At 38.5% G+C, this 14,498-nt stretch overlaps 7 protein-coding genes across 7 annotated transcripts; 4 read left to right on the forward strand and 3 right to left on the reverse strand.

Moving 5' to 3' along the window:
• Positions 1-35: 35 nt before the first annotated feature.
• On the forward strand, positions 36-806 carry N7520_009262 (trafficking protein particle complex subunit; the record flags this gene model as incomplete). Its single annotated transcript, XM_057143196.1, has 4 exons — positions 36-259; positions 349-466; positions 531-620; positions 675-806. The coding sequence occupies 4 exons, from the start codon at positions 36-38 to the stop codon at positions 804-806; spliced, it is 564 nt and encodes a 187-aa protein (XP_056992484.1).
• A 362-nt stretch (positions 807-1,168) lies between these two features.
• Positions 1,169-2,570, reverse strand: N7520_009263 (malate dehydrogenase; the record flags this gene model as incomplete). The annotated part of the gene is made up of 8 exons (XM_057143197.1): positions 1,169-1,309; positions 1,366-1,510; positions 1,569-1,653; positions 1,715-2,092; positions 2,155-2,242; positions 2,308-2,418; positions 2,478-2,509; positions 2,558-2,570. The coding sequence occupies 8 exons, from the start codon at positions 2,568-2,570 to the stop codon at positions 1,169-1,171; spliced, it is 993 nt and encodes a 330-aa protein (XP_056992485.1).
• Positions 2,571-3,591: 1,021 nt separating this feature from the next.
• N7520_009264 (uncharacterized protein) lies at positions 3,592-4,321 on the reverse strand (the record flags this gene model as incomplete). Its single annotated transcript, XM_057143198.1, has 5 exons — positions 3,592-3,766; positions 3,828-3,952; positions 4,009-4,032; positions 4,122-4,216; positions 4,270-4,321. The coding sequence occupies 5 exons, from the start codon at positions 4,319-4,321 to the stop codon at positions 3,592-3,594; spliced, it is 471 nt and encodes a 156-aa protein (XP_056992486.1).
• A 268-nt stretch (positions 4,322-4,589) lies between these two features.
• N7520_009265 (DUF2015 domain-containing protein) lies at positions 4,590-5,014 on the forward strand (the record flags this gene model as incomplete). Its single annotated transcript, XM_057143199.1, has 2 exons — positions 4,590-4,644; positions 4,695-5,014. The coding sequence occupies 2 exons, from the start codon at positions 4,590-4,592 to the stop codon at positions 5,012-5,014; spliced, it is 375 nt and encodes a 124-aa protein (XP_056992487.1).
• Positions 5,015-5,536: 522 nt separating this feature from the next.
• On the reverse strand, positions 5,537-6,709 carry N7520_009266 (U2 snRNP complex subunit HSH49; the record flags this gene model as incomplete). Its single annotated transcript, XM_057143200.1, has 3 exons — positions 5,537-6,190; positions 6,257-6,632; positions 6,690-6,709. The coding sequence occupies 3 exons, from the start codon at positions 6,707-6,709 to the stop codon at positions 5,537-5,539; spliced, it is 1,050 nt and encodes a 349-aa protein (XP_056992488.1).
• A 384-nt stretch (positions 6,710-7,093) lies between these two features.
• N7520_009267 (mitochondrial import receptor subunit TOM7) lies at positions 7,094-7,504 on the forward strand (the record flags this gene model as incomplete). The annotated part of the gene is made up of 5 exons (XM_057143201.1): positions 7,094-7,120; positions 7,183-7,229; positions 7,307-7,335; positions 7,390-7,426; positions 7,483-7,504. The coding sequence occupies 5 exons, from the start codon at positions 7,094-7,096 to the stop codon at positions 7,502-7,504; spliced, it is 162 nt and encodes a 53-aa protein (XP_056992489.1).
• Positions 7,505-7,883: 379 nt separating this feature from the next.
• Positions 7,884-8,923, forward strand: N7520_009268 (putative mitochondrial folate carrier protein Flx1; the record flags this gene model as incomplete). Its single annotated transcript, XM_057143202.1, has 3 exons — positions 7,884-8,001; positions 8,058-8,297; positions 8,355-8,923. The coding sequence occupies 3 exons, from the start codon at positions 7,884-7,886 to the stop codon at positions 8,921-8,923; spliced, it is 927 nt and encodes a 308-aa protein (XP_056992490.1).
• Positions 8,924-14,498: the final 5,575 nt, after the last annotated feature.

A 14,498-nucleotide genomic window follows, 5' to 3' on the forward strand; every position in this document is an offset into this window, starting at 1 on the left:
CAACTTCCCCCATCATCGCCAAGCTCACTATCACCATGTCATTCGATGCATCAGCTTCACTGAGTGTCTCTGATCCAAATGCCCGTGCACTCAGTTCTTCCTGCTTTGACTTTCTTCTCATTGAGCTGGTCCCAATGGCCGAACGTCTTGCAAAAGAACTTGCAACTGAGAACGCAGCAGAAGATGACGAGGTTCGGGAGACAACATATTTTCGCCTGGAATCTTTGGGGTATCGGGTCGGACAAGGTCTTGCAGAAAGGTAGGGTTTTCCTCATTCCCTCTCCTCCAGAAACAAAGATGTGTTGCTAGGTGAATGCTATGTTGTCCGTCACTAATCTTACCTGACAGGTTCTCCCGTGATCGCCCTCGTTTTACCGATAATCTCGATGTCATCAAGTTTCTTTGCAAGGATTTATGGACAGTGCTATTTAGAAAGCAGGTGGATAATTTAAAAACTAACCATCGAGTATGTTTGACACTGTGACATGATCGTGGCTTGCGAAGGAAGCGGCTAATGTGAAGTCGGGCAGGGAGTCTACGTCTTGACCGATAGCGCATTCCGGCCTTTTGCCCGGATGAGCATGACTGCGCGAGGCGAAGCTATATCAATGGCACAGGCGGTATGAAGAGCTTCCCCTCATCACGTCGACATGGCTGACGCGGTTTCGTTCTAGTATTTATGGTTCCCCTGTGGGATCATTCGTGGTGCACTGGCGAATCTGGGCATCAATACCACGGTGCAAGCAGAGACCTCGGATCTTCCAGGGGCAACATTTCAGATCAAGACGGTCCAGGCTCGACCATGATCGTAGAGATCTTGGATTCTCGTGCCGTCCCCCACCCTCCCCCAGCTGGACTGGACCAGGGAAGATCTTCATTAACGCTACGGCCTTTTATGTCCTTAAAATTCCCCTTTAATGTACGACTATGCAGCATAAGAAATCCGTTGGCTGAGCCTTAATTCATTGTTTGATCTCTGCTATCTTGCAAGCGAATTAGCCATACGATGGTGGCTCTCATATCTGTTCTTTCATAATCTCATGATGTCACGTATTAAAGCCTATCTTTCAGAGATAACCATAATTAGCGATGCTCTGCCATTAAGGGGATGTTGGCAACCGAAGACATTGGGCAACATCTGGGTTGGGAAGGGGAGAAAGGAGCAGCATTACTTTGGGGGTGATGTCTTGGCAAATTCGACGCCCTTTTCAATGTTTCCCTGAAGTCCCTTGATACAGGCCTCAAGAAGCTCCTGCTCCCGCGGAGTCACACCGTCAAGGATGTTGATAGCCTTCTCGACACCAGAGGGCTATGAAATATGGCTTAGCAATGATCTTCTTCTAAAGGGGATATTTATCAACTTACACCCAGTTCAACGGGGGTAGAGAAGAAATCGACGCCAGTAGCCTTGGCAATGGCCTCACCACCGGGAACACCGGGGAGGTAAACGAAAGTAGGCTCAACGATGCCCTTCTCACCCTTGGAAGCCTTGATCACAGCCTCGGCAAATCTGCAATTGATTGGTTAGTGGCGTAATCTCCTTAGGGAAGAAGTTGGTCAGACTGTACCTGAAACCAGCATAAGCCATGGACAGGGTGGCGGAACCGGCGCCATCCTTAGCCTGCACGACCTCGTCACCGCCAAACTGAACGCCTGTGGGAAGGATTAACAATTCCAATGCGTAAAACAACGTTAAGTCTGTAGGGTCACGTACGCTTCACCAGGTCCTCATAACGATCCGTAGGGATCTGGAAGCTCGGAGAAACCTTGCTGAACAAGGGGACAATGGTCTCGCCAGAGTGGCCACCAATGACCGGCACGGTGGCCTTGGAGGGGTCCTTGTGGCCCGAGAACTCCTGGGTGAAAGTCTCGGCACGTACCACATCCAGGGTGGTCACACCGAACAGGCGCTTGGGGTCAAAGACACCAGCGGCCTTGAAGACCTCAGCGGCAATAGGAACGGTAGAGTTGACCGGGTTGGAGATAACCAGAGTGAAAGCCTTGGGGCTGTGTTCGGCAATACCCTTTGCTAGATCACGCACGATTCCGGCATTGATCTTGAAAAGGTCATCACGGGTCATACCAGGTTTGCCTACAACATCATTAGTTTGCCCTCTTGCTTCGGATTGACTATCGTGGGGGTGGGGGACTGACGGGGAATGCCAGCCGGAATGACCACAATGTCAGCACCGGTGAGAGCATTCTTCAGACCGTCATCCTTGGGGAGGTAGCCGGTGATTTTCTAAACAAAGGAGCATTCGGTCAGCATGGCGTTTCCGAGGAGAAAGGTGGTATGGGAAGACATACGGCAACCGAGGAGATGTGAGAAAGGTCGGCAGCAACACCGGGGGTGTTCACAACATCGTAAAGGGCGAGCTCATCAATCAAAGGGGATGCCTTCAACAAAAGGGAGAGTGGCTATTCAGAGACCGTTAGCAAACACGATGGGTATTTTCGAGAGCAAAAGAAGCACATACCTGGCCGATGCCGCCAGAGGCACCAAGAACAACTGGACAAGATTAGCTGATGATAAGATCAAAAGATTTAATTAACCTACCAGCTTTGACCATTATGAAGAAATTGTGTGTGTGTGTGTGTATGTGTGAGTGTGTGTGTGTGTGAGAGAAAGAGAGAGAGAGAGAGGGATTAGGGTGATGATGGAAGAAGGGAGAGGGGAAAGGAGCTGGTTTAATATAGTGGGGGAGAAGAGGGGCAAGGAAAGGTACATTCAGGAAACCCCGGAATTTACCAAAAGTGGGACCAACAGGAGGGAAAGCTTGGAATTATGTTATAATATGGGTATCATTCAGTATGGTATATTTAGTGGTTCATTGATTCATTTTCTTAAATATGGATAAGTTAAAGATCAATGTATATACATATATATATACTTGTAACTGTATCAACCTATACCGGTGTCTGTATTCAGTCTATACCGGGACCTTAAGTTGGTTTAGACTGAGATTTTATTTACCCATAATTTTACCACGCAACGTTGAACCAATTCGAAGTACTTAATTACTGAATTACTTCTGTATTTTGTTCTCACCCGAATCCCCCGATGATTCTCGTTCCTTGCCCCGTGAATTTCTCTCCGGGTTCCATCATCGGGAAAAGGCGGGACTATCTGGGGACTATTTGGGGCAGTTACCTACGTCACAACAAAAACCACATCATTATTCTCCACTGGGCCAGACCCGAGGCTCAAATGCATTTAGTATACACTACTCCAGATGTCCCGTAAACTCGGACCGTCGGTTAGCCTCCCGGAGCACATATCGGTTTGGGAGCTCGAGACCTCTTCCGTATCTCCCGTTATAATTGCCATACATACGGCATACTTGGTTGGATATTTTTGAGAGATTTTCTTTGGGGGGAATTTTAATTGGTCTTTAAATTGAATTTGCTTCCTTTCTCCTCCCTAAAGGAAGAAGAATCGGAGCGTTCTCTTTCCCGGGAAACGTCACTACTTTACAAGGACGCCCCCACTGGTATATCCAGCATGATGGCGGTCTCCAAACGCCAATCAGATCCGTTCCAACTCGCGCTATCTCAGTCATTCACCCATTGCTTTTTAGAAGAGAAAAACATTTACTCGTCCTTCTCGGCAGCCTTGCGGGCCTTGACACCACGGGGCTGCTTGGCAGGGGTCTCCTTCTTGGGCTTCTGCGAGCGGCGGATGGCGCTGACACGGGCAACGGCCTCCTCACGAATGTCGGCACGGTATCCGTTCTGGGCAGTCTTGGCGGCAACACCCTTGTAGATCCTGTAGTCTGGTCAGTATTCCCCTCCATTGACAATGATGGAAGCTCGGATGGTCTGCTTACTTGCGGGTGGAGGTCTTGGGGCCGTAGTTGACGACGACCTCGGTCTTGCCGGGCTGCTGGGGGTTGGCAGCCTTCTTGGTGATCACGGTGACGCCGCCATTCTCAGCGGCCTGGACACCGATAGCCTGATAGGAGGGATTAGAATTTGCAGAATAGCTTGAAAGGTCGTATAGAAAGATACCTTGTTGTTGACAAAGCCGGCATACTATTCGTGGGGGAAAAAAAAGCTCGGGTCAGTCCGCAACTCCATCAAATAAGCACCCAAAGGTGGTACATAGAAGATCCACTCCATACCTTGAAGGAGTGCTTGTTCACCAGGTTCAGGGGGTCCCGGGAGAACTGCGAGCCACCACCGCAGTTGCGACGGACCAGATAAGCGTTCTGGTTACCTGTTCCCCAACGGATCAGCCTCCGACAAGATTTTCAGGGAATAAGAACATACGAGTGATCTGCCAGATCAGGTCGTTGGAGACATTGGTACGTTCGGCGGCCATTTTGACGGGTTGGAATTCAAAAGGGATTGAGAATGATTTCAAGGCCCGTGATTTTCGGTGTGTGAAGCACAGTTTCCATGAGCCTCGCTAAGCCCGCCACTTTAGGTATAGACTGGGTTCCTAATATATCAGGCATGAGTATGTTATTTAAAGGCCTGATATATCAGGCCATAAAATAGATGATGACGAACGCGTTCCCTTTGGGGGTCTGAAAGGAAATGAAGATTCATTCTCTCTGGGATCAACATCGGGTTTGAGTTTGCCCACCATGACCTACACTATTTTCTATGCACTTTTATTCTCTGTCATAATATTGGGCACTGGTAAGCTCTGCTCAGTTCCTTGTCCAGAGCTTTTAGACTGACCTTTCCAGCGCTGTACCTCACCCGATCCCGATGGATCCCTCTACTGCCGGTTCCGGATTACATCTACCATCATCTCCCCTCCAGCTTCACAGGCGATCTAGAAGCGGGCTTGAGTTCGTCTCATTTCGATATCACAGCTAATCTTGCCGACGGGGACCCCAGAGCCGGCCTAGACCAAAAAGCAAAGCATGAAGTGCGAAAGATCATGAAAAGTCACAAGGTGGATTTTGATGAAGCTCGGCGCATTTATACCGAGCAACGATTTGCACGTAATAACATCGGACCCGACGGCCGTCCTCGGGATCCTAAATTCGTTTCCTTTTCATGATTCGCTTGGCTTATTTACTGCGTGTCATACCCCACCTATGTTTTCGCTCCATGTCTTCCTGTGTTGTTCCACAAGTCTACTGTCCCCGGCGAGGAGCTTATGGATGATGTTATTAAACCTTCTTTGATTTGAATTCATTCTCGCTTAGATGATAGCGTGAAGATCTCTCCTTAATTCACCAAGCTTCTCCCTGTCCCTCTCCTTTTCTCCCTGGGATTCGCTCAACTATTAGACATAAAATTGCTAGCATAGGACACGCTGATCAGTCTATTTACTGTAAATGGGCCACTTAGATATGCCCGTGTCTTCATTTCAATCCCAAGATCCATGATTCTAGATCAAAAGTGCAGTCCGGTTGCCGCGAGCTGCCGGAAATGAAAGCATCCCGCCGAAGGAGCAAGCGTGTTCTTGTGTTAAACATCTGATCGTACTCCAAGAGTTATGGTAACGCGGAAAGACACCAGGTTGGAGAACAGAAAACAAGATTAAGATGAGGGTTGGTGTTCGTCAAACTGATGTTGTTCATCGGCCACCTCCGTACCCTGATTGCTGAAAGCCCGGTGGTAGTGGAGGCGGTACACCAGATGGACCTGCTGGAGGTCCGAATCCTGGTGGGGCAAACCCAGGCGGCGCACTCTGCGGCGCGAAGGGTGGCTGCTGGCCTGTGCCATTAAACCCAGGAGGGATGAAAGATTGAGGACCTCCATATCCAGCTTGAGATGGCGGTGGGCGGGCAGGTAGGCCAGGCGGCGGAGTGGCGAGCGATAATGCGGACGGGCTAGGGCGAGTTTGTGGAGGTACGTTTTGGTAACCGATGGGCATACTTCGACCCATGCTAGGATCAGGTACCTGGGGTACGATGTTCACCGGTCGAGAGATATCCCCATTCTGGATTGTAGGCGGTGCAGCACCTGGAACAGTCCCAGGGAAAGCCGATGGAGCCTGTTGAGTTGGTGGTCGAACATTATGCTTCCGGGCCTGCGCAGCCAACATTCGCTCTGCCTCATCACCGTGCCTCTCTCCTTTGCCATCTTTCTTGTAGGCATATTGCGCCGAGACTTGTTTGTTCATCAGATATTGGCCGTTCATATTGGCAATTGCTGCATCGGAGGATTCAAAATCGGCGAATGACACAAAGCCATAACCTTTGGACAGATTGTTGTCATCACGAGCAATCTATGAAGTCAGTCAGATTGTCCAGAACGCGCATTTACATATTGAGTGTAGGGAGGTAGATCTTACCTTGGGAAGATTTATGAGATTGCCAAAGCGACTGAATGTATCGTAAAGGACTTGCTCGGTGACCATGGGATCAAGATTACCAACAAAGAGCTCTGCACCGATCTCCACAGACTTTTGTTTATCGGCCGACGCCTTGTTCACACGAATTGGCTTACCGAAAAGGCGGATTCCATTCATTATTCGTGAGGCATACTCTGCATCTTCTTCGCTAATGAACTCGACGAAGCCATAACCTTGATGTGACTGGGTGACACGATCTTTCGGCAAATGGACGTTCACGATACGGCCGGCCTGGAGCATGAGCTCCCATACCAGACTATCCGAGGCACGCTCATCAAGGTTTCCGATGTATACAGTAGCCTCCTTATCCTGTTCCCTGTGTTTAGTTAGCCTCAGGATCGTAGTACCGGTGTGGGGGAGGGCAAGACCTTACCAATGCCTTGCGCCGGACATGGCGCCAACAAGTCAGTGAGGGTATATGAGACAAGAATATTGCAGAACACCAGATATGATAATTTTTCAGAATACTCAGAGTGGATGAATGAGACCGGTGATTGGATTAGGTGGTAGATGTATGGTGGAATTTGTGGTGGTTGGAAGGAAGAGAGAAAGAAAGCGAGCTTAACCTTTAGATTGATGTTCCGCGCGCCGAAAACTTCTGAACCTTGACACATCCGTCCTCAACCTCAACCTTTCACTTCCCCTTTCCTCCAATCCACCTAATCCATCGGATCTGAAGTAAAGTACATTTTACTCAATTAGTTTTGGATCTTGTTCTCCTCTTCCTATTTCCTTTTCATCTTGATCCGTCAGACCGTTCTCATCACTACCGCAAATATGGTTCAATTCTCTGAAGAGACCAAGGTAAGACCCTCAATGTAATCCCTTTACAAGAAAACTTACATTTGAACTTCCCATCTCTATAGGAGCGAGTTTCCAAGGTCATTGATATTTCTCGCGTTGCGATTCACTAGTGAGCTTCATACCCAGCTGGACCGGTTTATCTCATTCCATCCATCGGCGACCGAAGCTAACTTGACAATCTATCAGCGGCTACCTGCCTCTTATTATCTACCTGGGTATGTTTCATGATTATCTTACTATAAGGAATCTGACTAATATAACGGAAACAGGCTACTCTTACAGTGAACCCAAGCCATCTCTCTTCAAGTATGTTCCGAATCGAAATTTCCGGCACCCACGCCCACCTCTAACTCGGTGATCAGGTTGTTCTCGCCCTTGGCTTAAACCGATAAGCTATGCTCTCCAGGATTACTCAAGAGATGAGAGAACTTGAAGTTCTCCGGCTGACTCTGGACCTATTAACACGGTTGACTTGTTGTATTTGATTTGGTGGCATACTTCCGGCTGTACATCCCCTGTATTTTTAAGATAAAATCGATTTATTTTCAATGGATCATTCCTTGTGTTTAATTCTAAAATGAAACTCGTCATCATCTGCTTTTAAGTCCTTTTTTCGTGTTAGCCAACATCAGCTTCTCTCCGCATCGGTGGCAGAAAAGTGGCGGAATTACCAATACAAAATTATTATTACATTTGACCAAGTTCAACGTCAACCTTCAGTTTACTACTTTGACCTTATCCGAACCTTCAAATTCCAGGGTTCATGACGGGCCAAGATGGCTTGTCGTCATCCTTTGTGGAGACCGTAGCGGGTTTCACTGCTGGGGTGGTCTCGACGCTGTGCCTCCATCCGCTCGATCTGGTAAAGACCAGACTCCAGGGTATGATTCTGGTTCTTTGTTCCAGTTCCTTTGTGTCGTCTGACCAGTTTTTTCAGTCAATCCCAAGTCTACATCTCGTGTCGGCAGTTCATTAAAGATTGTCCGTGATATTTCCAGGTACGAAGGTGGCTTCGCTGCGTTTTATCGTGGACTGGCTCCCAACCTGGTTGGTAACTCCACGAGCTGGGCTTTATATTTTCTCTTTTATGGGAGTCTTAAGGACGGGATGTGCATTTATAGGGGCAATTCATGGGCGCTCACATCCTTTGATTATTTTCTTGCTTCTGGAACTGCAGGTTGGTAAGCTCAACATCCCCAAAGCTATTCCCTGGTTCTGATGGCATGCTTTACAGGTGCCCTCACTTCGCTCTTAACGAACCCAATTTGGGTAATCAAAACCCGCATGCTCTCAACGGGCTCTCGATTCCCCGGTGCCTATTCCTCCTTCACATCTGGGGTAAGGCAGATCTACCGTACTGAGGGTATACCTGGTTTCTATCGCGGCCTTGTCCCTGCTTTGTTTGGGGTCAGCCATGGTGCTCTTCAGTTTATGGCCTATGATCGATTGAAGGTTCTACGTTCCCATTCAACCCAGGGGTCTTCTCGAGGCTCGGAACATGGAAACAAGACACGGGAACTTGACAACATGGACTTCTTCGCCCTATCTAGTCTCTCAAAGCTCTTTGCGGGCTGTGCTACCTATCCTTACCAGGTGATAAGGTCTCGCCTACAGACCTATGAAGCCCATCTGATGTATCGTGGTGCTACTGATGCTATAATGCAGATCTGGACTCGTGAGGGAATTCATGGCTTCTATAAAGGCATGGGCCCTAACCTCTTACGAGTTTTACCAAGTACCTGGGTGACTTTTTTAGTTTATGAGAATATGAAGATCATATTACCCAAGCTAGGACCAATATAATATGGTTATTTTCATTATACCTTATACTTCTTACTGGATATTGATATATAAAGGAGTATTATGCCTCCAATGATATATAAGATCATATCTAGTGACCAGTCAATCTATGATGTAGATGAAAGAGTGCATATCAACTATGATTTTATATCCAGAGAATAATAAGGAAAGTTTGAAGGAAATTTTAGGAAATACTATAACTATAACTCTAAAATTCTAGATATTTATCTGCTCCTCTTCTAGAGACTATCTAGAGTTCCTTTTGAATAATCAAATAGTCAGATGTGTTCCTTCTAGATATTTCTAGCAAGGTAAATATAGTAATATGAAAGTAGACTTTGACAGGCCTATGGTCATGTCTAGGTGGACACAAGGTGATTTGTCCATAGACAGGGGGCCCATAAAAGTGGATCTCTTTCAAGTATAATTTATGAAGAATATACTGTGTTTTTAGTATTCTAGCTATTAAATATCGCTGAATACTATATCAACACCTATACTACTCCAGAACATGCGGTTTTTGCAGCGTCTTATTGGTCAGTTTGCTGCAAATATGGGTCTTCACTTCTACCTTTCGCTCCTTTCTATACCTCGCTAGCTTTACTCGGGTAATTCATCATCGGCATGATACTGATGCCGCGCGGAAGCGCGGCGGGCTGGCTTGTATAATTTTACTGCCTAAGACGTGTATTTTTATGTAAAAACCCTACTACCTGGAAATTTAGGAATTAATCATTTATATAGGAATCAGTAACCCTTATTCATCTAATGGAATTTGATAGATACATAATCAGTAATTAAACTATAAAAGCTAATTAGCTAATTGGAACGCTTCTATTATTCTATATATGCCAGAAGTTCGAAATAGGGGTAGACACCCATTATCTATACTCTTATCTAAAGTTCTAAACTTTCTTTAGATAAAGTCCCTCTTTTTCTCTTTGAACCCCTACCCTTACTCTCTCTCTTACCCTTATACTTACTTTTACCTTTAATAAAAGGCTAAAGTAGAATTTAAGTTGAATTTAACTAGGCTATAAACTATATATAAAAAGCTTCAAGAGAGGATTATTTAGGCTTCGGCAGGACCCAATTTTGGACCCAATCTTGGCAATGCCAAGGACCCAAGGACCCAATTAGGACCCAACTTTTTGCATAAATATGTATAAATCATCCAAAATAGGAAATTCTTGGCGTTTTTATGTATTTTTATGTAAAAAGTTGGGTCCTAGATTTAAAATTATTGGGTATTGGGTCCTAACCTTGGACCCAAATTGGGTAATGCCGAAGACTAGGATTATTAAGTAGGTATTCTATATAATGGCTTATTATAGTTATAAACTAATAATATATATATCCTTATATTAGATACTAACCTATAATAGTACCCCCTCTCTAGAGTAATACTAAGTATATATATTATAGTAGTATTTATTTATCTTTATGTATTATACGCTAGTACCTAGTATAAGATCATATAGTATATATAACTATAACTAAGCGTATATTACTTAAGATGAATAAATCTATTAATTAGAGATTATAATTTATAATAGAGCTCTTATCTTTATATATAGAAATAAATTAATAATAATAATAATAGGCGGTCTAACTCTAATATAAACTATAGTTAAATTAATTTTAGAATTATTATAAATAGAATCTATTTACTATAAAAAGATATAACTACTAGATCTAATACTATTTAAAGGAAATATAGCTGACTAGCGAATATAGTATATAAAAATAGAGAATAAACTATATATAGATATATAGTAATTAGCTTATCTTAAGATCAGTTTATATATATATATATATATTAGGCCAGAGAAGCTTATTTAGAAGAATACTAGAATCTTTATAAAACTATAATAAAATAATAGGGATCTATAGATAATATTAGATTATCTTAAGAGTGTTTATAGAGATCTAAATATTAAAGTATATATTATAAAATAGCTCTATTAGATATACTTGTTAGATAGTATATTTTTTATGAAATTTCTATTTAGTTTAGAGAAAAAGTTTATAAATATAGATACTCTTAAATAGTATAATAAAGTAAAAAAATAGATTTAATTTGGATCTTTAAATAGAAATATAATATATTATTAATAAATTATAATATTCTTACTATATTTTTAGATCTTATTACTTAGCTTTATAAAATTTAATATTAATATAGATATTCTTAGTATTAATACTCTAAAAAGATTATATTATATATATATTTAGAAATATTAAGATTTAATTGATTAGACTCTAATTATTATATTTAGTTAAGTTAAATTCTATATAGAATACTATTAATTAAGGCTTAAAATAAATAAATAAAGTAGATTAATTATAAAAAGATAAAGAGATAATAGGATAAATAAAATATCTTTATTATAATATAGAGAATTACCACTATTACTCTCTTCTCTACTACTATTACTCCTCTTTCTCTAAATCAGGAAAAATCCAAAATAATAAAAGTTCTATCTAGTTATTAGTAGAAATATTTTCCTACTACTTCTATTACTACTTATAATTACTTAATTTATAACCCTCAATATTATTACTATTATTATTATCCTTATCTATATAGTGATACGAGTCACGTACCGCTAACGCTTGCAGAAGCGAGAGAGAAGGAATCAACCGCAGCGCAGGTCCGAGCCGTCCCCGCAAGCATCTCCCATGGTGTTCGATTGTGTGTTATCCCTCCGTCTTCGAATAACGCAGTGGCCCCTAGGCGTCTAATCTATCTATTTTACTAAGACTTTATTATAATATCCTTAACTAATTTTCTTATATCTTAAATCTATTATCTTTTCTACTTTATATTTAAGTTTTTATTAACTACTATTAGTAAGAGATATAAACTATCTATAATCTATAAGTAAAATAGATCTAAAGTAGCTAGTCTAACTAGCTCTATATAGAATATTAGATAAAAACTAGTAGATATCTTTAATCATATTATATAAGATATAGAGATATCTAAAACTTAATATTAGATATATAGTTAATTAGGGTTCTTTAAATATTATAATATTATTAATATATATATATTCTATAGATTAAGCTATATCTACTTTGCTTTTTTATAGATTAGTATAGTCTATCATTTTTTATTTAATTACTCTTCCTGTAGAGCTTATATAGAAATAATTATAGCTTAAGCCTAATTAGTAGCTTCTTATAGTTAATTTATAACTATTTTATCTATAATCCCTAATTATAAATAGATTTTATAAGATTTCTCTCTATTTTCTATCTTAATAAGATTAATATAGTAACTATATATAAAGAAAAAGAAGAATAGTCCTATTATACTAATATTATAGTTATTAATCATTATAGTAATAATAGGGAGTAATATATCCTAATTATCCTATATATAGATTATAAATATATATAGGATCTATTTAACTTTTTAGTTTATATACTCTATTATGTTATTACATTATAAATAGAAGATAATTCATAATTAATATTAGATTAATAGCTTCTTATATGCTATTTACTAGAATATATATCTATAAATTAGATCCTATAATTATCTATAATTATCTATAATGGCTTGTAGTATATATAGAAATAGATAAAGAATATATTTACTGTTTTCTTAGCTATTATCTCTACTATATTTATAAGAATTATACTTTTTATAAGCTAGTCTATAATTACTATAAAATTTATTATATCTATATGTATTATTAGGATAGTTCTATAATGATATCTATAGATAATCTATTAAGGTTTACTATAGGATTAGTAATAGTTCTAATAGTCTATACTTTATATCTTACTATCTAGAATCTATATTTATTACTAAAAGTAGAGTAGTATATTTATTTTTATATTTATTTTAATAGTCATTGATTAGTCTTTTTTTATTAGAACTTTATATATCTTTAAATTCTCTAGATCTATAGATCTTATATTTTTCTATTCCTATTAGGGTATAGACTTCTTAAATAAGATAATTTTCTTCTTAAAGTTAATCTTTTTTATTACTTGTAGATTAGATTATCTTATCTTAATTTATATCATTTTTAATAGGGTTTAGAACTAATTTAATAGTCTTTTATCTAAAATATACTATAAAATATCTTACCTTTACTAGAATAGTATATTAGATTTTATAGTAAATTTCCTAGGGCAATAATTTAGTTTATACTTAAACTCTATAAGAATATCTATCTTATTTATTATATTTTCATAAAGTATTATAGATTTTTATAATTTATTATAATTATAAATTAGTATACTATCTTTAGCTCTAATCTCTATTTTTAGAGAGTATATATAATTACTAGCAGCTCTTTATTATAAATCTTATAATTTAATTTTATTAGTAATAGTTTCTTAAAGAGATAGATAAATGAATATAGCTATCTGTCTAGCCTATATTATAATAAGATAGCTTCTATAGCTTATTCTAATATATCTATCATAATAACTGTTTTTATCTTTCTTGAAATATACTAAGATTAGGATATTAATAAGAAGATATTTTATTTCTTTAAATATTTATTAATGATTCTTATTTTATATAAATTAGATATCTTTTTTTATTAAATCACGAGTACCAGAAGGGTATCGAATAGATCTTATAAAGAAATAGTAATAATATTTAGCTTAAAAAAACTATCTTACTTATTTTATATTTCTTATTATCTCTCTAATGAGTAATAGTAAATAATAATCTTTTATTATTAGCTTATTCAATCTATAATAATTTATATAGAATTATATTTCTTCATCTAACTTTTCTATTAATAGAACTAAAGCTATAGTAAATAATTTACTTATTAATATAAAGTTCTTCTTGGAAAGATCTATTGATATCTTCTATAGATATAGGAGTTCCTTTTTATTTATATTATAGAGAGGACTATACAGAGATAGTTCTTTAGTACTATTTAATATACTTTTACTAATTTATATTTAATTCCGTTATCTTTTATTATAGATTAAATTATATAGTGACCATACTATTAATTTCTTAACTTATATTCTTTTTATATTAGTAAATTTAATTATATAGTTTATATTATCCTAGTATTTTATCCATTCTTTATTTTTTATGAATATATTAATATACTCCTTTTTTCCTAAATATTATTTATTAATATCTTATAGCTAAGAGCCTTCCAATATTATTTTATTCTTTTATTAAGAAATAATATATATAAATATTTATTCTTAATAGTAGCTATAAATATCTAGATTAGTTAATATAATCTTGATAATTAAGCCTTAATTTAAGACTACTTCATCTAGGATCCATATAGATATCCTAATATATAAAAGATTAAATAATTAGACTAATATTTTATTTATATTTATATAATAATAGTATTTACTATTAACTAAAATTTATAGGAATTAGATTTTATTTATTTTAGTATTAATTTAAAATAGTAGTATTTTTTATTTTGATAGCTTCTTAACTGTTTTTTATTCCTATTTATAACTAAGAATATGAGTTACTTGTTTTCCCAAAATCCTTAAAAAGATTTTGTTCTTAAAAGCTAATATACCTAATCTATAGTTAGTAATATATCTAGATTTCTTATTCTAGATC

Source organism: Penicillium odoratum (assembly GCF_028828045.1).
Source record: "Penicillium odoratum strain IBT 22623 chromosome Unknown utg000006l_segment0_segment0, whole genome shotgun sequence".
Classification (NCBI taxonomy): domain Eukaryota; kingdom Fungi; phylum Ascomycota; class Eurotiomycetes; order Eurotiales; family Aspergillaceae; genus Penicillium; species Penicillium odoratum.